Source organism: Crocodylus siamensis, chromosome 2 (genome assembly GCF_052110815.1).
Source record: "Crocodylus siamensis isolate JL-2025a chromosome 2, ASM5211081v1, whole genome shotgun sequence".
NCBI lineage: Eukaryota > Metazoa > Chordata > Crocodylia > Crocodylidae > Crocodylus > Crocodylus siamensis.
This window is the reverse complement of record NC_143396.1, coordinates 170,594,506-170,614,201: the sequence shown is the minus strand read 5'-3', so window position 1 is coordinate 170,614,201 and position 19,696 is coordinate 170,594,506. Positions and strand designations below refer to the sequence as shown.

The window sequence follows — 19,696 nt, the reverse complement described above, 5'->3', positions numbered from 1 at the left end:
CTGGACTCAGTACTCCAGCTGTGGCCTCACCAAGGCCAAGTACAAGGGGAGAATGACGTCCTGGGATTTGCTTGAGAAGCATCCATGGATACAAGCCAGTGTTTTGGTCGCTTTACTAGCCGCAGCATCGCATTGCAGGCTCATGTTCATCTTGTGGCTAATCATGACCCCAGGTCTCTTTCTTCCATAGTGCTAGCCAGCGTAGCACTGCTGAGCCTATAAGGATGCTGCAGGTTTTTTTCCCCAAGGTGGAGAACCTTGCATTTGGTGTTAAGCACCATCAGGTTCTCGTCCGCCCATATGCTGAGCCTGTCCAGGTCAGCCTGGATCACCCGCCTGTCTTTTGGTGTGGATGCTTTGCCCTAAAATTTGGTGTCATCGGTGAACTTGGCCAGTCCACTTCTGACTCCAATGTCTACATCATTAATGAAGATGTTGAACAATATGGGTCCCAGGACAGAGCCTTGAGGGACCCCACTGGTCACAGGGCACCACGATGAGTGACTGCCATCAATTACTACCCTCTGGGTCCGACCACGGAGCCAATTTCCCAGCCAGCGGATCATGGTGGACCCAAGGCCACAATTGGCCAGTTTCGCCAAGAGGTGATCATGAGATACCAGATCAAAGGCTTTTTTGAAGTCAAGATATATGACATCAATCCTTCTCCCTTGTCCAGGTGATAGGTCACCTGGTCATAGAAGGAAATGAGATTGGTCAGGCAAGACCTGCCCACAACAAACCTGGGCTGGCTATCCCTTAGGATGTTGGCGTCTGCCAGTCCATTAAGGATGGCCTCTTTAATAAACTTTTCTAAGATCTTCCCCAGGATAGAAGTCAGGCTGATGGGCCTGTAATTAGCTGGATCCACTTTCCTCCCTTTCTTGAAGATAGGCACCACATTGGCCTTCTTCCAGTCTTTGGGCACTACACCAAGGCACCAGAGATTTTCAAAGATCCGTGCCAGGGGCTGGGCGATGATGCTCGCCAGCTCCTTGAGTAACCTGGGGTGTAGATGGTCAGGGCCAGCTGACTTGAAGGTATCCAGCTTCTCAAGATGTTCCTTCACGAGGTCAGCATTAATGGAGGGCAGGAGATCTCCCTCACCCAGACCTCCCTGTGCATTGAGGATCACTCCCTTGAGGAGCAACCACTCTTCTTCAGCTCCCCTCTCCCTGGGGTTATGGTCCCTTAGGGCCTCATTGACAAGCCTCCTGAGCTTGTCAAAGTCGGCTTTCCTGAAGTCAAGGACTTCCATGTTGCTGACTGACTTGCCAGCTTTATGGCAGATGGTGAAGGTGATCAGCTCGTGGTCGCTGTCACCCAGCTTCCCCTCAATCACTAGGTCGCCGATTAGGTCATCCCCAGTAGCCAGTACCAGGTCGAGCAGTGCTTTGCCTCTTGTTGGACAATAGATTTCTTGAGTCAGGTAGAGGTCATCCATGCATGACAGGAAGCTTTGCGACCACTCGGATTTTGCTGAGTGATCCTCCCATGAGATGTCCGGGTAATTGAAATCATCCATGACAACCAAGGTCCTGGAGCATGCGGCCTCAGCCAGTTCCCGGGCAAACTCCTGGTCAAGCTCAGGACTTTGGGTGGGAGGTCTGTAGGAGACTTCCACTTGTGTCCCCTGTGCCGTGTTCCCCACGGATTTTAACCCAGAGGGTCTCCAGTCATCCACCCTGGTTGCCAATATTAGCTTTCAGGGACGCATAGCTTTCCTTAACATAGACAGCTACACCCCCACCCCTTTTATCTACCTGATCCCTCTTATACAGGGTATAGCCATCTATACCTGAGGTCCAGTCATGGGTGGAGTCCCACCAGGTCTCCATTATCCCTATGACATCATAATTATTTGCATTGAGCAGGAGGACGAGCTCCTCCTGCTTATTCCCTAAGCTCCTGGCATTTGTGTACAGGCAGGCAAGTGTCCCCTTGGGAGCTCTTGCCTTGCCCACAAATTGTACCAGGGCTGGGACAAGGGTGGGCTCCCTTAAGTGCCTTGGCCCACTGGCTTTGCAAGGGTTGCTCAGCAGGCCAGCAGTGGCCCCCCGTCCCCCAACAGGCTTAGTTTAAAGCCCGGTGGAGCAGGTCACCCAGTCTAGCTGAGAAGAGCCTCCTCCTCAGGGGAGAGAGGTGGAGGCCATCTCTTCCCAGCAGCTCGCTGCCTCTCTCACCAAAGAGCGGGCTGTGGTCATGGAAGCCAAAGCCTTCCCGATGACACCAGCGCCACAGTCTTTGGCTGACTACATGGATCCTCCTCTCCCTCTTCAGCCCATAGCCTGAGACTAGGAGGATTGATGAGAACACCACCTATGTCCCGAGACCCTTTAGCCCTGCTCCCAAATCCCTGTAGTGCCTCATGACCTAGCTGGGAGAGCTCTGAGTTGTGTCATTGGTGCTTACATGAATAAGGAGCATAGGATAGTGGTCTGTGGGCTGGAGGAGCTTTGGGATCTTCTCTGCAATATTCCCGGGCCCCCAGGGAAGCAGCAGACTTCCTGGACTAAGGGGTCGGGGCGGCAGATTGCCCCCTCAGTCCCCCTCAGGATGGAGGCTCCCAGAACAAACACCTTACGTCTTGGGGAGAGCAGGGATGGTAGCTGCAGTTGAACCTGTGTTGCCTGTGGGAGCTGGCAACTCAGCAGGCTCTGCTGGAGCAGTAAGAGGTGCGTACCTGTTGCTAAGCTCCGGCGGGGCAGGGGCCTTGGTGCGGCAGGTCTTAAGGCCCTTGACCACCTTGGTCCATGCCCCTGACTGGACAGAGTGGGAGGTCCCGGAGTCCTCCTTTGTCCTGGAGGGAGATAGTGGTCTACCCCCTGGCTTCCGGGGAGAAGGGCCTGGCAGTAGGAGTCAATCTCCTGCTTACAGTCCCTGATGGCATGCAGTCTCTGGACTGTGGCCTGGAGCTCCTCCAGCTGGCACACCAGAGACCCCAAAAGGGAGCAGGCCTCACACAGGTGAGCTGTTGCAGGATGGGGGGGTGAGGGCGGGAGGGAGCAATTGATCCTATCTGACCCCAGCACGGGCCCCCCACAGGCAGGACACACTCAGCTGGGCAGACAGGATGGGGCCACAGGCAGGTGGGGAATGATGTCCAGGAGTTGGACAGGTAGGAATTGCCAGGCCTGGGATCATGGGGCAGTGATAGCATGGGGCCAGGATTGTGGGCAGAGACATACAGGGGGTGGATTGCGATTCTGCCTTGGGCTTCATGCCCTGGCCCTGTGCTGTCACCACTCTACAATGCTGCCTGCCCGTCCTGCTCCCAGATGTCAGTCACTCCCCACCCAGAAGGGTCCCAGTCTGGTCTCCATGGAGATCCCACCTGCCCACCTATCCCACTCCTGGATGCCACTCCCAACCTGCTTGTAGCTCCATCCCATCTGCCCAGCCGAGCGCACCCTGCCTGTTGAGGTCCTAGATGTGTCTCCATGGAGACCCCACCTGCCTGCTCTGTCCAGCACCCCTGGCTGTGGGTGTGGGTTGGGCAGGCTGGGATGCCCAGGCAGCCGGGCCAGGTCTAGCCGCAGCAGTGGCAGCAGGGCACACATCTGCTCCCAGGTGGGGGCTGCCAGGAAGCCAAGTCCAACCGCCAAGCTGCCCCAACCCTGCAGCCCTGTGGACTACAGATCCTGGTGTGTCCTAGAGGTGGCTCTGGGATGAGGCAGGCTGCACTAGACAGCATCTCTGCACCTGAGGATGGCGGGACCAGTGCACGCACCACAGCCCAGGCTGTCTCGTGTGTCCCTTGGCTGGGTGGGGCCAAGGGATGCACCATGAGCCAGGCAGAATCCCTTGGTGGTTCAGATCAAGCCTGCAGGCCATATTTTGCCCTCCTCTGGTCTGTGGGCTGCCCCATCCAGCCAAAGTTCCCACTGATGTCAAGGGTGTAGGTTACAGCTGTGTTGGTCTAAGGACATAGGCATTCAAGGCTCTTTGGGTAAATCCAATATCTTGTATTAGACTAACTCAAATAGTTGGAAAAATTCTTCTTTGCAAGCTTTCAAGTATAAACACCCTTTGTCAGGCTGAGGAAAGGTGTTTGTACCCAAAAGCTTGCAAAGAAGAATTTTTCCAGCTATCTGAGTTGGTTTAATAGAAGATATCAGATTTACCCAAAGAACCTTGTCTGTCACTGATGTCAAGAGAAGTTTTTCAAACTATAGACCAAGGAAGGCCTTCTGACTTTTGCCAAAGGAAGGAAAATGTAAACATCTGTCTTGACATTTTCCTGCACAACTGCAGATGGGCATCCTTGTCCTGCACTGGCGATACGTAGGGGGTGCATGTGCACTCCCTGAGGGTGGCGGTGCACCCCCTGCAAAAAGGGAGACAGTGTCAGCAGTGCCTGCGGGTGGTCGCTGCTCACCACCCCCGCCACCAACACTGCCAGCAGCATCTGTGGGCGGTCCGCAATTGCCACCGGCTGCTGCTGACCCTGCCAGTGGCATCTGTGGGTGGTTGCTGACCACTGGGCAGCACTTGCCACACACCCTGCCCCCCGCTGCCAACAGCGCTGTGGCCACCTGCAGGAGCTCCCCACTTGCTGCCACAACACTCCTGCCACCGCCATCCGCAGGAGCTTGCCGTGCCCCACCAGCCTCCAGGAGCATGCGGCGTTCATGCTGCCCTCACAGGAAAGACCCTAACTCCAAATGCCTCACATCTTGTTGCATCAAATGTGATTGCTAACAGAACAGTACAGGACACACATAATACAGCCTTACAGGGACAGGGAATAGCCTTGTTAGGCAGGGTTTCCCAGCCTGCTTTTTTTCTCCCTCTCCCTGCTCCCCCTTCTGCCCAGGAGCTGGGCTTTGTCTCGCTCAGTCCCTTCCCCTCAGCCACACCCCTGGCCCCCTTCATGCGCTCCCCAGAGCCCTGCTGTCCTCTTGCAAGGAGAAGCCCCTCTGCTGCTCCCTCGCTGACCCCTTTCCCTTCCAACTGCCAAGCCCAACTGCCATGGAAAGTTCCGGCCCCAGTGTTCCGCCAGGGCCGGCCCCTTGCTCCAGGGGGCACAAGGCAGCACCTGCCATTGCCCATTCGCGCAGCCAGATGGAGGCAGGGAGCCTCGTGCCTGGTGTAATCCAGTCACCGACCAGGTGATAAGAGCAGCAGCTCTAGAAGAGCCCCGTTAAAGCCAGCGTTGTGCACAAACCCATGCGGACCCTAACCACCTCGTGACAAAACCATTGGCCCTCCCAGTCTCTAAACCCAATGATTCTCAACCATGGTGCCGGGGCACCCCTGGGTGCCATAAGGTCCTTTGAGAGGGGTCATAGGACATGTGAGGAGATAAACAAAAAAGGGCAGGCTTAAGGTCAAGGTGACAAGCAGAAGGGTTCAAATTGGGGAGGACAGTACCATAGGAAGGGGGGGGCAAGCCCTGGGTGCCAAAGTGAAGGGGCGCCAGCTAGGGTGGCCATCATAGAGGACAGACTGGTTGTCCTCTACTGATACAAAACCAGATGCCTTTATGTCCTCTATTTTTCTCTTGAAGGTAAATAGAGGACATAAAGGTGCATAATGGGGCAAAAGGGAAGGGAGGGGGCAGATCAAGGCAGAGGGAGAAAAAATTATTTGGTGGCGCGCCTCCCCAGCAGGTAAGTCCCACCCAGCTGGAGTCCCACTCAACTTACCCCAGCTCCTACCTCTATGGCACTGTCCCTCACTGCGGGGGCCTCAATCTACCCCCCGCCCCTCCCTCACGGAAAGACCTGCTGGGCTGGGGTGCACATGTACATGTGCATGGATGCGGGCATTCAGCCCCTGACCCCAGCGCCTCAGATCAACTCCAAGAGGCTCCAAGATCTACTGCAAGAGGCTTTGAAATCTACCGGTGAATCGAGATCCACTGGTTGGTGACCACTGCTCTAACTAGACAAAGGAAGGGTTCATAACTCCAGCGAACACAGTGGAACCTGAGGCACTGACAGATCCAGGACTGGATCCAGACCTATAAAAGGGGTACCTACATAGGAATTAGATGGGATTTAGGTACCTGTGTTGCAAAACGGCAGCCTATATCCCCACAACAGCCTATAACTCGGACTTCCCTGGTGAATAGCTACTGGGCTATGATGTCCCACCATCCCCCACCACCTGGCTTTGGATCCTGAGTGGACAGTGGTGCTGAGGCTCTGGAAAGCAACAAGGAGTTCAGACAAACCTGTGCCTAGCATTTTCTAGTGCCAGGCTCCAAATGACTCGGCCTTTCCAAGCAGTTTGAAGGATCCTAACTCTCCTCATGAGGGCCTGCCACTCACCCTTGTTTCTTTGAAACCAGGTGCCTAATTTTTAAGTATACCAAAGTCCAAGTTGGAGGCACCAAGGAGCGAACTGTGGATTTTTCATCAAATGATTTGCTCCAGGTCAGAGAAGGTATCCATGGAAAAAACAGAAATTACATCCACCTGCCCAGTATGCAGCAGCCAAAGAACCCTAGCCATAGGATGACCCCCTCAGGTCCTACTGATTTCATTTGGGGTTGCGGGTACTTAGAACCTCCAAAACTCAGACCCAGAAACCTCGGCAAACTGGGCCTGCCAATAAGTAATAAGGCCCAATTTTTAAATGCAGGAAAAAATGCAGAGGGAGAAACAACTGCCTCACCAGGTTGCCCGCCAGTACCCCACACCGCAGCCACCCTCGATATGACTGATTACAAGGACATAAGCACAGGCTAAGACAGTAGTGGTGAAAGCATACCATCTTTCCCAGTTCTTCTGTGCATCTAGCAAATGGAGCAGCAACAGCTCAAGTTTACTCCAAGCTTACCCTGTATGTATCAAGGGTTCAGGCATTAATCCTTTATGCACAAGACAGAAATATAAAGCATGCTTACTTATGACATATGTCTGTCACATGACCAACACTGAATCACCCATGTCTGCACATGCATATGTGTGGTACATAGATGTATGTGTGCAGGCACAACTAACACCTCCCAAATTTGTGCTTTAGGAGACACTGTTCCTTCCTGAGGACACCATCCAGCTCCTAGAGAAGTTGACAGCTATCTCTCTGTTAATTTCAATGGGAGTCAGAGCAGGGACTTAACTCCTGGCCATGCCAAAAACTGTGGAGCCACGAGGAACTCAGAACTCCCCCGTGTTCTCCCTGACCAGCCTGCTTTGATCCAGCCCCTTCCAGCTCTCTCCTTATCCCATGCACTCTGTGGCTGCCTCTCTAAGCTAGCTATTTTGGTACCAACTCCTCGGTCCTTTATATATCGTTGTCATGAGTAACACTCCTTCTGAATGACTCTCGCTCCAGATGGTTGTAAAGGTAACAGAGATTTTTTTTCAGTGCTATGCACAGCCATGTCTTTCTTCTCTGAGATTAAATCAACAGCCAGCATACGTTTCTGTTCCACACCCATCTGCTCCATTCACACGAGGAAGGCAGCTCCTGCTCCATGCTATGGATGGCCATGAAGCAGTGATCCGTCACCAAAAGCATCATCATTAGCCGTAGCAGAATGCGCAGGTGTACACACAAACATGCACACACGCAGTTGGGCTTCACGCCCCCATACATGCTGGCAGAATCTCCGCTATAAGCTAATGCAAGCAAACAGAATGAGATTCATCTTGGGAAAGCAGTTAATCCATCTGGAGAAATATAATCTTACGGACAGCACTCAGTTGGAAGGAAAGATGCCAGGAGCAGTAAAGCCAAGACAGAGATTGCTTTGTAGTCTTATGAAACAGCACTTCAGAATGGGCAGCAAAAATAAAAAGTTGGTGTAATTTGGGGCCATGTAGGCAAAGGAAGGGCATTGGACTGGGATTAGGGAGATCTGAGTTGTACTCCTTTGCCACTCATGCATGGCCTTGGGCATGTCACTTCACCTCTCTGTGCACTAGTTTCGTCATCTATATCGTTTTGCTGACATTCCACCCAAAAGTTTGTAGGTTCAGGGGTCTACATTCTCAGAGAGGCATTAACACAGGAGATAAGGGAAGCATAACATCAGAAATACAGGTGTACTGGAAAGAATGATTTATGAAGAGAGAGGAAAGGAGTAAAGGTCATATAGTCAGTTGAGTGATGTCATAAGTGAGGGATGGGATAGCAGGTTGGCAGTCCCCCGAAGGGCATGAATCTAGAGAAAGAGGAACTGCAGAAATCCTGGCATCTGGGGTGTGGAAACTAAGCTAAATTGGTCCTAGGAGGAGAATACAACATTGGTTGTGTATATCCAGACTCCTCCTGGATATAACCCCACTCACACTTTTCCTTATTATCCATGTGTTATGGGTGAGGCTGCAAGGCTACCATGACCAGTGAAGTTGCGATGTAGCAAAATTGGTAGGCAAAATAACACACCCCAGCCAGCCTCCCCACTCCAGGGAAAGTGAGAGATCAGGTGTCCACAGGCTGAAAGTGTGAGCTGCAGCCAGGTAGTGTTAGGTGTAACATGAGGCCTGTTCAGCAAGTGCTTGTTCTCAAAGCCACTGTAGCCCTTGTACCAGCTCATGAAACATTCACAAGGAAAGGAAAGTCTTCCTTCAGAGAGAAACATGAGAGCTGGAAAAAGGGTGGAGACATATCATAGCAAGCATTAGATGAGGGGAGAAAATTGAGACTGAGGACAGAGGTAGAGAGGAGGTGTATTAAATTCATAGGAGGTGAGCAGTCAATAGGACATTGAGCAGGGAAAGAGAGGCCTTCATCCTATGTCACACTGCTATGTGCTTGTTTCATGCTGCACTGGGGATGTGGAGACCCTACAATGCATGTGTGTGCACATACTACACACCATGCATGGAGTGTGGAAATCCTAGAGCGTATGAGTGTGCGCAAACAACACACCACACCTACTATATGTGTGCCTCACACTGTGCTGGCTGCCTGGATATCCCACTGTGCATGTACCTTATACTGTGCTGGTGCATGGACATCCTGCTGGGGTGTGCTTTACACCCTGATGGTGCAAGGACACCCTGCTGAATGTGTGTCTTACACCCAGCAGGAGGTGTAGGAGAACAGACCACCCTCCTGTGTCCATTCATGCTCCTCGGGTAATGTGTGCATGAGTCTAGGTTAGGCTGAGAATGTGAGGATCTAGCTACTGCATGTTAGAGCTGGGGAGGGCATCAATCACTTGGTCAAAAGAGAGCATGGAAATGCAGTGTGTATGCAGCTGTGCAATAGAACAGAACCAGGCAGAAACACAGGACTGTCTTATACTGTCTATTAACTTCTTCTACGCCACTGCCTCCTCCCTTTGCTGTTACCCAACCCCCAGGAGAAGGCAGTTTTGCAGCTCAGTCAAGCAGGGTTCCTTTTACAGTAGAAGGATCAGCTTGTTCATCCGACTCAAAAGGCATGGGGTGTTATTACTGCACAGGGGCACCTGAGTCAGGTAGCATCGGTCCCACAGCTGCAAACACTGGCGTGGAGCTCAAGCTGTGAACAAGAAAGGGAGGGGGCCTGAGCTGGAAGCAATTCAGCTGGAGCCAAAGTAGGGGCCTGGATTTACCCCAATGGTCCAAGAGGAGGGACTTAGTGAATGCTGAGGCATTACACCATGAATGGCTCTAGGTGCAGAATCCCCTCCCCTGCTCTCAGACCTCAGCCTCCTCTGCTGGCTCTCGCGTAACCACTAGTAACTCTGTTATGTTTCAGATGTAAAGTCTGGGTCCTCCAGGAAATGGGCCAATGGAGGCCTGGGGGTTGGGGAAGAGGAATTTCATGCAGTTAGAGTGGGAGACAGGCTGCCCTACTGACCCATTGGAAGAAGAGCAAGCCCTAATGGATCACCAACACTGAGCCAACAAAGGGGAAGTGACAAAAGGGGTGGCAGTGCGTCTAGGCCTGCAGTGTTAAGAGGAGCCACTGGGCCCTTGGAAAAATAAAGCCAATTGGGAATCTCTTGCCTCAGTGGGGGAATCCCAGCCCCAGAGCTCCTTGCCTCCACAGGGGACCCTGGCCCCTGAGTCTCCACTCCCAGTGGGAAGTCCTCCCCACCAAGTCCCCTGCCTCAGAGGGGAATCCCAGCCCTCTGGCACCAATCTGCAAGGAAGCAAAGATGAAGTGAAACAAAATCAATGAAGCCAGGCAAAGACAAGTTCCCAGAGTGACATGGAGAGGGCAAAATAGCCTTAAGTAATCCACAATGCCCCTCTTAAAGGCCAGGGGTGGTTGGAGTGGGGAGTGGCAACCTTTGCTACAACCATTTTGCTTCCCACTGATCATTAGGGTCCAGAATTGAAGAGAAAGCTGTAGGCTCTGCCTCTGAATTAAGTCCTTGATAAGGAAGGGTCCCTGGACAATTTTCCTCCCAATGGCAGTGCCTGACCCAGGACCCATGCGGGCCCCAGGGCTGAGAGCTCACAGGTCCTTGCTAAGCACCCCATTCCTCCTCATGCCCACACTGCTACATGTCTCTTACCTATTCAGGTACTGCAGTTTGGTGAAGAGCTGAGAAACGATAGTCATGAGGGCTATCACGATAAAATGGGTCCACTGTTGTGATTACCCTGGGCATAAAGATGGGAAGTGTCACAAAAAGGAGAAGAGGGCAAAGAGGCAGCATGAGGGAGAAGCACCCAGCTAGGGAATGGTACCTGCCAACGTGGGGATGGACCCGTCTCAGGGTCTCTGTAGGATTGGGGTCACTGCCCAGGTCAGTGACATGGTTGTTAGTGGTGAAGCCACCTGGCTGCTGGGGCTGGATCCCTCCCTGGGTCCATCCTTCTCTGTCTATCCCCTTCAGCGTCTTCTCATAAAACCTGCCCAAGACCAAAGAGGAGCAATTAATGTCCCATTCTGCTGGGTCTGTTTCCTCCTTGAAAACTACCCCCTTACACACACAAACACTGCAGAGCTGTGTGGGCAGCTCCCCTACCCCAGAGTATAGAAAAGAGACATATCACCACCTCCCACCAAAACAAGAGACACGCAAAGTCAGGTGCATGAAGGGAAAGGAAGCCTCCCAGGAGCAGAAGAGCCCAGGGAAATGCTTCCCTAAAGAGAACAGCTGGACAGAAAGAGCCAGAGGAGCTGATCTCAGAGGGAGTGGGAGGAAGCCAGAGACAGCTCTTTTGGAGTGAGGCAATGATGGAAGAGAGTCAGGGAACAGCACCCTTCAGAGACAGGAGTGGATCCAGGGGAGAGCTCTCCCCTGGAAGTGTGTGTGGAGGAAGTAAGGGCTCCCCATGAAGGCACAGCATAAGGGGAGGTGAGGAAAGGTCTCCCAGAGCCAGACAGTAGAGGCGAGACAGGTGTAGAGGTCTCCCTTGGGGAGAGCAGTGTCAGTGCTTCACACTCACATGGAGTTGTAGCTGGTCAGGTACTGGTTGGGCATGTCCGGATCATAAGGAGGTGTCACATACTTGCCATTGTTGATACTGAACCCTGAAAGCTCCTGTGAGGGAAGGTGACACAGCTGGGTTGAGCAGCACAAAGCTGGCCAGGCCTGAGGGACCAAGGGTGACTGCAAGGGGCTCAAGCCACATCTGCACTCACACAGTTACTCACCTTTTTTCCCACGTACTCCCGGCCCAGCAACTTGGTCTGGGTCTGCAGGGGCCTTTGGAGCCCCTGGAAATGGGAATGGCTCAGGGGACCAGAGTCTTCCACCCTTAGAGAGGGCACTGTCCCCTTTGGGTCCTGGAAGGTAAGAGAGGATCAGGTGAGTGAGACACAATCACAGGTTGGAGTGGAGGCATGGGGAGGGGTTTCAGGTGGGATGGAGGGACCAAGTAGGGAATCACTCACTATGACGCCCCGGCTGAACCCCGTCTCCCGCTCGGAACCCTTTGCTAGCACGGGTAGGAATTCATCACCCTGGCAGGAGTGGGACAAAGCAAAGGCAAGGCCAGCTGTGCAGTGTCCAGCAGGCAGAAGACACCAACGCCCTGTCCCCCCTTCTTCCCCCACCCGCCGCCGCTGCCCCACCGCTGCCATTCTCCAGGCTGTGTGGGGGGGTCACAGCCAGGCACAGCACTGCAGAGTACATCTAAATGCACAGCACTGGGGTTCAGGCTCCTCCAATAACAATGCTGGGGGCATGACCCAGAGAAAACCCTGACACAATACCCTCTGTGCCTGGGCAACAACCTCCTACACACACTATCCTCTGCCACTTTCATGTCACTGTGCATTCCTGCCACCCTCCTCCCCCACATCATGCCTTCCATTCCCAGAAGTGTCTATGGGAACCGGATCAGGCTCTCCATTGACACACCCATCTATGAGATGCTCACTCCTCTGCATTTCAGTGAGCCTCCACTGTGCCTTCCACTACTCCTTATGACTGAATGACACAACTCACACCTCCCTCCTTCCATCACATCCTTGTCTGTGTGTGTGACCCCCGGCATACTTTTCCCCCTTGGTTTCTGGGGGACACTTGTAGCCCTCTTCCTGATACTTGCCATCAAATTTCCCCTTCTCCTCCCTTCACTCCCCATCTCAACGATCTTCCAAGGTCCCTTCCAGCCCTAATGTCTATGAAATCTATGAAATCTCCCTCCACTTACAGCCTCCTGCCTCTGGCCCAGCCCTTCTTACGTGGGGGGTTGTAGAGGGTAAGAAGTCTGTCTTGGTGATGCTGATGCCAGGCTGACTCCTCTGTAACAGAAATACCAGGCAGTGAGACATCTTCCCTGAGCACGATTGATCCTGAGGTTCCCTAAGAAGGATGACCCAGGCCCAGGCAGTTTGTTCCCATGGAACCCAAAGGACAATCCTTTGTGACTAAAGACTCTGCCAGTGTATAAAGCAGACATGGGGGCCTGGGCTATGAGGAAGGAGACCTCCCCATATAGAGGAAGCAGTGAGAGTTGTGGGGTGACTGCATGTAAGAGGCAAGACTCCAACTGGCTGCTGCTTTGGCAGAGGTTCAGTGGTGGTCCTGACTGGGCACAGCAGCCCCAAGCCTTACTACAGCTCCCCCTCAGGGATGGTTCAGAATAAGACGGCAGATGGGAGGTTGCACCAGTCAAACTTCTGGGAAACCCAAAGGCTGGATGGCTGCCCCATCCAACTCCTGGGCAAGTTTTAGTTTCATGGCTGGATTGTACTAAGACACAAAGGAAGTGCTGTACTCCACTCAGCCCAGTACAGAGAAGGCCAAGGGGAGAGCTTGCTTTTGTGGGAAGAACCAGGGCCACAAGCACTCACCAGTGGATGTGGTACAATGAGGTTCCGGCGGACCTCCTCAGTGAATCCTGTCTCCTCCTTGACTCCAATGGTCTTCCTTTGTAGGAAATCTGTAATGAGAGGTGGGCATGGGAAGTATGGAGGGGACAGAAGAAACATTCGGTTGCTTATATTTCTATAGTGCAGACTGACACCAACAACGTTGAGCAACAGGCAGTACATCTAGGCCTCCTAAATTCATGCATCTCAGGGATTAAACTGATAACAAAAATCCTGATACTAAAACTATGCAGCTTTATGGCTGCAGCTAAAAAACTGTTTCTGCTGTCTGGGACTGCAGCCAACTCCCAAATCTCCATATAGTCCCATCATGATAAGGAGGTAGAGACACACACAAGTGTAAACATGAGGGCCCTGTCACACAACCCTTTAACTCTGATAATTTAATCAGCCCTTACAGAAATGTAAAAAAAGTATCAGATGCACATTACACAGCCCTACACCAGAGTAACTTACTCAAGTCCAATGTAGAGTTACCCCAAAAAGGGAAAAATTAGACTGATATAATTTACACCACTATGTTCTGTTAGTCTATAGCAGTGATTCTCAACCAAGGTGCCATAGCCTTGAGAGCCTTTCAAGGTTTCTGCAGGGTGCCACACAGTGTTAGCACTGTTAGGTGCACAAATATGATTCTCAAGATAAACCCAGAAATATCAAATAGGAAGCCATAGTGTCATAAACCTTCTGCCCTGATGTAGGCTTTCTGAGTTCTTTGCGACAGAAGAACTGCCCTAGTATGTTCCTGCAGTCAAAAAATGAGTTAAGAGTAAGAAGAGCTGGCATTTTCCAAGGGGTGCCTCAAGTCTAATGAGTGCCTTGAGTTTAGAAAGGTTGAGAACCACTAGTTTATAGTTTACTCCAGAGTAACCTTTGCCCACCACAAAGTGGCCATTATCTGCTCTTTTGCCACCTACTGGCAGGGCACTGTAGTAGCTGCCTACTGCATGCTGCTGCCTTGGGACAACTGTGTATTTATGTCCAATCAGGGAAATTTACATCTGTGCATAAAAACAGTGCAAATGAAACTGGTGTAAATATGTCATCTGCCCACACCTTGAGTGACATGGGCATCATAGGTACATGTACACTATATGAATGCAGCATATATTGCCACCTCAGTGCTGACCCTGACCTTGTTAGGTAGGGTACCAGAAGCAGGGAAGAGATGGAGGTGGGGAGAGATGGAGGTGGGGACCTTAGCACATGCTACAACTGTGCTAATGGCCAAACAAAAAAGGTAGAGTGCACAGGAGCTGGGAACATCAGAGAGAAAAACAATCATTATAAGGGACAACACACACAGATAAACCGAGCCTGATGGCCATGAAAAGAATACATGCAGGGGGGTGGAGGGGGTTGGAAGCTCTCAAGATGGCCCGTGGGTAGCTAAGATCACAGATAATGCTGAGCACTCCTCTACTGCTTCAAGGAGCAGCAGCACATGATGCTGCCTGGTGACAATGTAGATAATGAAGACAGCCGCAGGTGGAACCCAGGCACTGATGTTCCCTGCCACTGCTCTCAGGGTAGGTTCTACATGGGACTGCAAGGACCAAGGCCTATGTCAGCACAAATTGGGGAACTGGTTGGGGCTCTCTGTACCTGAGATACTGCCTAGTGACAATTCAGAGGGAAGTCCAGAATCCCCCCACAAGCCCAGGTTAGGGAGACTTATAGAAGCAAATACTTATCACCATTCCCAGGCACTTCTAGCCAATAGGACGTTCAAATGGAGGTCACTCTCTGACATAGGTTCCAGTAGCACCCCTGCCCCATTTCCTGAATATACCCAGTAGGGAGTTTAACCACCCCTTAAAGCTAGAAGGCCAGGATTGTGTGCTCACAGAAGGCAGAGGTGGGCTGCAGCCCAAGGATAACAAGTCATCTGACAATTCACACTGAGTTTTCCAGCCAAACAGATCATAGGGATTCCCAGAAATACTAAATAACATTTTCCCCATTACTGAAATGTAGCCACCTCTGGGGCAGCTGTTTAGCAGCTCATAGCAACGTTAGGATGGGACGCGCAGAGGAAGAGCATAGTCAAAAGAAATAGAGGGAATTTAGGGAGGAAGAAGGTAAACATCTGAACAGGAATTTGATCAGGATAATTTCAAAGTGCCAGAGGGTCTGCAAAAACCACAGGCAACCAGGATCCTGGTTTAGTGACTCAGCTAAAAAGCAACTCCATCCTTCAGCAGCACAGTGCCTACAGCACCCAGGTGGGGGGTTGCTTCTTTACCAAGTGCCTCTAATGAGCCCTCACTCCCCACCTGCAGGACCCAAGTCTTTTATTCATGCCCCGGCCAGACCTGGTGCCACTCAGTGCACAAGACAGAAGAAAGGGAAGGTAACACGGATACAGATAGAAAGCTGAGGAGTATGTGTCGACTCCCATGGGGTGATGTTCAGGAGGTGCAAAGGGAAAGACAGTACCTGGCTGCCTGGGCATCTCAAAGTGGAACTTGGAGTTATACTCTGTGGACATGTAGAGAGGTCCCTGCAAAGAGCAGCAGAGAGTGAGCAAACCCCAATGTGAGTGCACCCAGATAGGAGACCTCCCTACTGCTTGGAGGCTAGAGACTTCAGGCTGGGAAGGAAGGAGACAAACGAGGTTCAGCCAGGTTGGGTTCTTCCCCCTTTCCCAGGCCCCAGTTCAGGAGTGATGAGCAGGAATGGGATAAATACCCCCTCTGGCACCTAATACAATAAGTCCTGAGCCCATGCTCCTAGACTCAATGTCCTTGTCTGCTTGGCAATGAGAGGGCACATGGCCTCACCTTTTGGCATTCCGCATGTGACACTGTCCCTCAGTGCATACTCCTTACTGGGGCTCTGTTTTTTATTCAGGTGTCCCATGCTCCAGTAGCTCATGTTGCCACATTGTGCCCTGGACCAGATGTGATCTCACTGGGATTCTTGCATTCAGAGCTAGCCAGGGACTCACTTGGAGCCAACCCCTTCATGCCACTGCCTCAATGGGCCAGGGCACAATGATACTTGCTGGTACCTGCCTGTAGCATTTCTGCATCCCCTGGGCAGCAGTAGGAGCCAGACACAATCCTTCTCCTCCTCCACTCCAGCACTCAGGTACCTGGGCTGTGCTGCAGTGCCCAGGATGAACCTGAAATGACTCCCCTCCCCACCCCCTTCCATCCCCCATTGCTCTTGGTGCCCAAGAGAGCCCCACTCACATGTCTGGCATTCTCTCTGTCGACTGAGCCTTTCCCCTGCAGCGTGTGGAGGATGGGGGCATGTCTGGGCTCCAGCCCTGCTATGCCTTGTGGCCCGCCCTCTTCTCGTGTATCAAAGTGGACTTTCTTCACCTGCAGAATGAGCCCATCTGCTTATTCCTGAGGTGACACACAGCCAGGTCCCCCAGCAGCAGAGACAGGTGAGGCTGCACAGGCCCCACTGAGCCCCTCACTCCTCAAGGGGAAGGCAAACAAATAGAGAGGTAAGGGCAAGGGCAGTGCTTATGGAAGAAATGGCTTGTATTGGCCTTTGATTTAGAAGGCAGCAGGCTCCATTCCACCCCCCACCCCACCAGGTGTTAGGAGAGGGGAGGGTTGACCTAGAAAGGAGGTGGTAGTGCATGCATGACTGTGTGCATACCTGTATGTGTTAAACCAATAGCCCTAGAGACTGGAGGTATAAGTACCCCACACTCTGATGTTCCCCGCATCACTCTCACCAAGCTCCCTCCAGGGGTGAAAAGGCAGAACAGACCCTATCCCCGGTATCTCTGCTGAGGCTGCCTATACATGCCTCAGCTGGCTGGGTGGTATGCCTATTATGGGCCACCTTATAGCCTTTATTTCATTCAGGCCACCTAGCAGTCACCTCATCATTGAAAAGCTGGAGTCACTGCTAAGACAAAGGGACCCAGACACCAATGGAGTCTGCCTGTTGAAAGCAGAATTCAGTGCATGAAATGTCTCTGGACCCCAGGATGGCTTCAGGGATCTCATACCACTTTGTGCAGAAAATGTGGGTTATAACTTGCTGGCCCTTTCTCAATCCTCCCTTCACCCAAATTACACCCAACAAACTTCATGGGCAGGAAGACTGTGGTTACTGCTACTGTTGAGCTAAGAACAGATAGACTGTATGAATATTATTTTTAATCGCCCCACAGCTAACCTGTCCATCTCATCTGCCACTCTTTTGTCTACATAGGCTGTAAGCTCCCTGGGGCAGGAACTGTCATGGTTACATGGTCTAGCACAGGGGTAGGCAACGTTTTTTGGCCGGAGTGCCAAAAACCCCACAATGTCTACCACGGAAGGTGCCGAAGTGCCAACATGGAGCCCAGAGCAGCTGTTTGCAGCCTGCCAGCTGCAGCCAGCCCATGGAGACCTGCCTGCTTACAGCAGGGCTTCTAGCCTACCAGCTGCCTGCTGGGAGCAGCCTGGGCTCCCTTGCTGGCAGCAGCTGCTTAGAGCCTGGGCTGGTGGTGGTGTGCAGAGCAAAATGGCCTTGTGTGCCATATTCGGCACGTGTGCTGGGGTTTGCTGTCTAGCAAGTAGGGTACCAGTCCACGATTTGGAAGACCAGGGATCAGCTCCCTGTTATTCTGGACACAGTCTGCGGGACAATCACAAAAGCTGTGTCCACACCACAGAGTTAACCCAGGTGACTGAAATCCATATTGGACTAGCCTGGGGCAGCAGTCACCCTGCAGAGCCCTACTCAAATTACTGTGACCCTTGGTTTTCTCTGTCATCAGTATGACTTCCAGGAGTATACCCCCATAGTGCTTTGCAGTGAGCTGGATTGCTCTATGGTCCTTTTCCCGGGTCATTATAGGAGAAACTTGCTGACCCTTTGGAAAGCACAGAGGGGAATTGTGGAAAGGTGTGGAGAACTATCAGCATGCAAATATCTTGGTCTGTCTTCTTCCTGCAAAGCATATGGATTACCAATACAAATAAAAGCCTCACTCAGATTTCAGACAGATCAGCTTGCCTGGGTTCCAAACAACACAGACCTGAGGTCAAGGGGTTTTGTGTGTGGATGGGGGGTGGGGATTGGGCCCAAAATCAAGAAAGAGGTCCAGCCAACTCTATAGCAACAATGTACCCCAAACTGCTCTGTGCTTTGGTTTCCCTATCTGTACAAGAGGGACAATGGCATGGCCCTACCTTGCAGCAGTGCTAGGAGGACAAATACAATTAAGAGGGTGAGGGGCTGTGGGAATATCAGATGCTGTGGAAATGGAGAACATAAAAACACCGAGAATAGATCATGTATATAGAGCACCTAACATCATCCAGTCCAGCCTGGCTGGAGACTGCCAGTGCTGCTCCAAGGCTAAATAAAATAATGAGGAGTAATTAGCTCCTTTAGCCATCTCATTGCCACTTCATTAGAGTACAGCAGAAAGCATTAGAGCATATGATTAATTGCACCGAGCACCCAGGAGCAACCATCATGGAGCAGGACCCAAATAACACCAGGACCTGTACAAGCAGAAGACAAAAAGCCAGTCAGTCTGAGACGCACAGCAGGGAAAGCACAGGAGGAAAATTCTACTTCCTTTGTGGCACAGAGCTAATAAATCAAAAGGGTTACACTGTGTACAGCTATTAAAGGGTCCTTTTAACCTCTGCAGCCCCAAGATAAACTTTATGTGATAAAGCACGCACTCTTGCCTGGAACATGTCATCTCTGCAGCCCCAAATCCATGGAGCAACTACAAATTCAAGTCCAACTCTGTGCAGAGGAGAACGTTCAGTTGCATTCTCTGTGCGTGGTTAAGGGGCTCACTGCAGAGCCGTTCATGGGATACTTACTGCTTTGACAGTGGGACAGGAAATGGGCTTCTCCCGAACAAACCCACTCCCTGCCTGGTGGACGCTCCAAGGCAGTGGGCACTTGCCATCAGGCACCTGGAGGGGACGGAAGTGCTGGGTGGTCACTGACTCATAGTTATCCCGCAAGAGAAGCCTGGAGCAGGAGACAGAGTACAAACACAATGTCCTGAGCTATGGTCCACACTCTGGCTGCAGTCCTGTCTCTAGGCAGACAAGCCCATCTCAGTGAGCAGGGCCCTGGCCCTAGGGTACACCTAGGTTATGTCTTGATGAGATGACTGTCCCAATGGAAGATACAGGCCATAGGAAAGTGTCCGCACAGGTCTGAGCCCTGCCCTGCCCCCCTCCCCTCTTCAGGGTACAGGAAAGCTACCTACCCCATGGCTGGGTTATCCACTCTGTCTAGGCTGGACTTGTAGTAGACAACAGGCCGGTAATTCGATTTGTACCCAGTTCCCGAATGGCATCCAACACGAGGATGGAACTTCTCCTGACCTGTTCAACACAGCAGGGAAAGGCAGACATTACTTACCTAAGCAAGAAGTGTCTACAGAGAGTGAGGGGGAACTTGCCTATGCCTGGAGAGGCCTCCTGTGCTTCTTATGCCCTGGAAAGGATTCACTTTCTCAGGACAATTCCCAGCCTCTCAGTAGTGATGGCTCCTAGGTAGCTGTTTTCACCAGGCACTGAACGCA

General features: G+C 52.0%; 1 protein-coding gene across 8 annotated transcripts in view; it reads right to left on the bottom strand.

The window, feature by feature from the left end:
• Positions 1 to 19,696, bottom strand: part of SAXO4 (stabilizer of axonemal microtubules 4) — a 41,207-nt gene that overhangs the window by 13,829 nt on the left and 7,682 nt on the right. For 5 of the 8 annotated variants that reach the window (XM_090032263.1, XM_090032262.1, XM_090032257.1 and 2 more), the window contains 12 exons: positions 19,379 to 19,496; positions 18,981 to 19,134; positions 16,380 to 16,511; positions 15,622 to 15,685; positions 13,144 to 13,232; positions 12,532 to 12,591; positions 11,737 to 11,805; positions 11,497 to 11,628; positions 11,289 to 11,383; positions 10,584 to 10,748; positions 10,409 to 10,496; positions 9,194 to 9,423 (listed from right to left, as the gene is read on the bottom strand). In XM_090032263.1, the coding sequence (XP_089888389.1) occupies positions 10,409 to 10,496; positions 10,584 to 10,748; positions 11,289 to 11,383; positions 11,497 to 11,628; positions 11,737 to 11,805; positions 12,532 to 12,591; positions 13,144 to 13,232; positions 15,622 to 15,685; positions 16,380 to 16,511; positions 18,981 to 19,134; positions 19,379 to 19,496 (1,166 nt within the window). In that variant the 3' untranslated portion in view covers positions 9,194 to 9,423. Of the gene's footprint in view, positions 1 to 9,193; positions 10,030 to 10,408; positions 10,497 to 10,583; positions 10,749 to 11,288; positions 11,384 to 11,496; positions 11,629 to 11,736; positions 11,806 to 12,531; positions 12,592 to 13,143; positions 13,233 to 15,621; positions 15,686 to 16,379; positions 16,512 to 18,980; positions 19,135 to 19,378; positions 19,497 to 19,696 lie in introns of those variants that run through there. The other 3 variants (XM_090032260.1, XM_090032261.1, XM_090032264.1) reach the window with 3 other exon arrangements.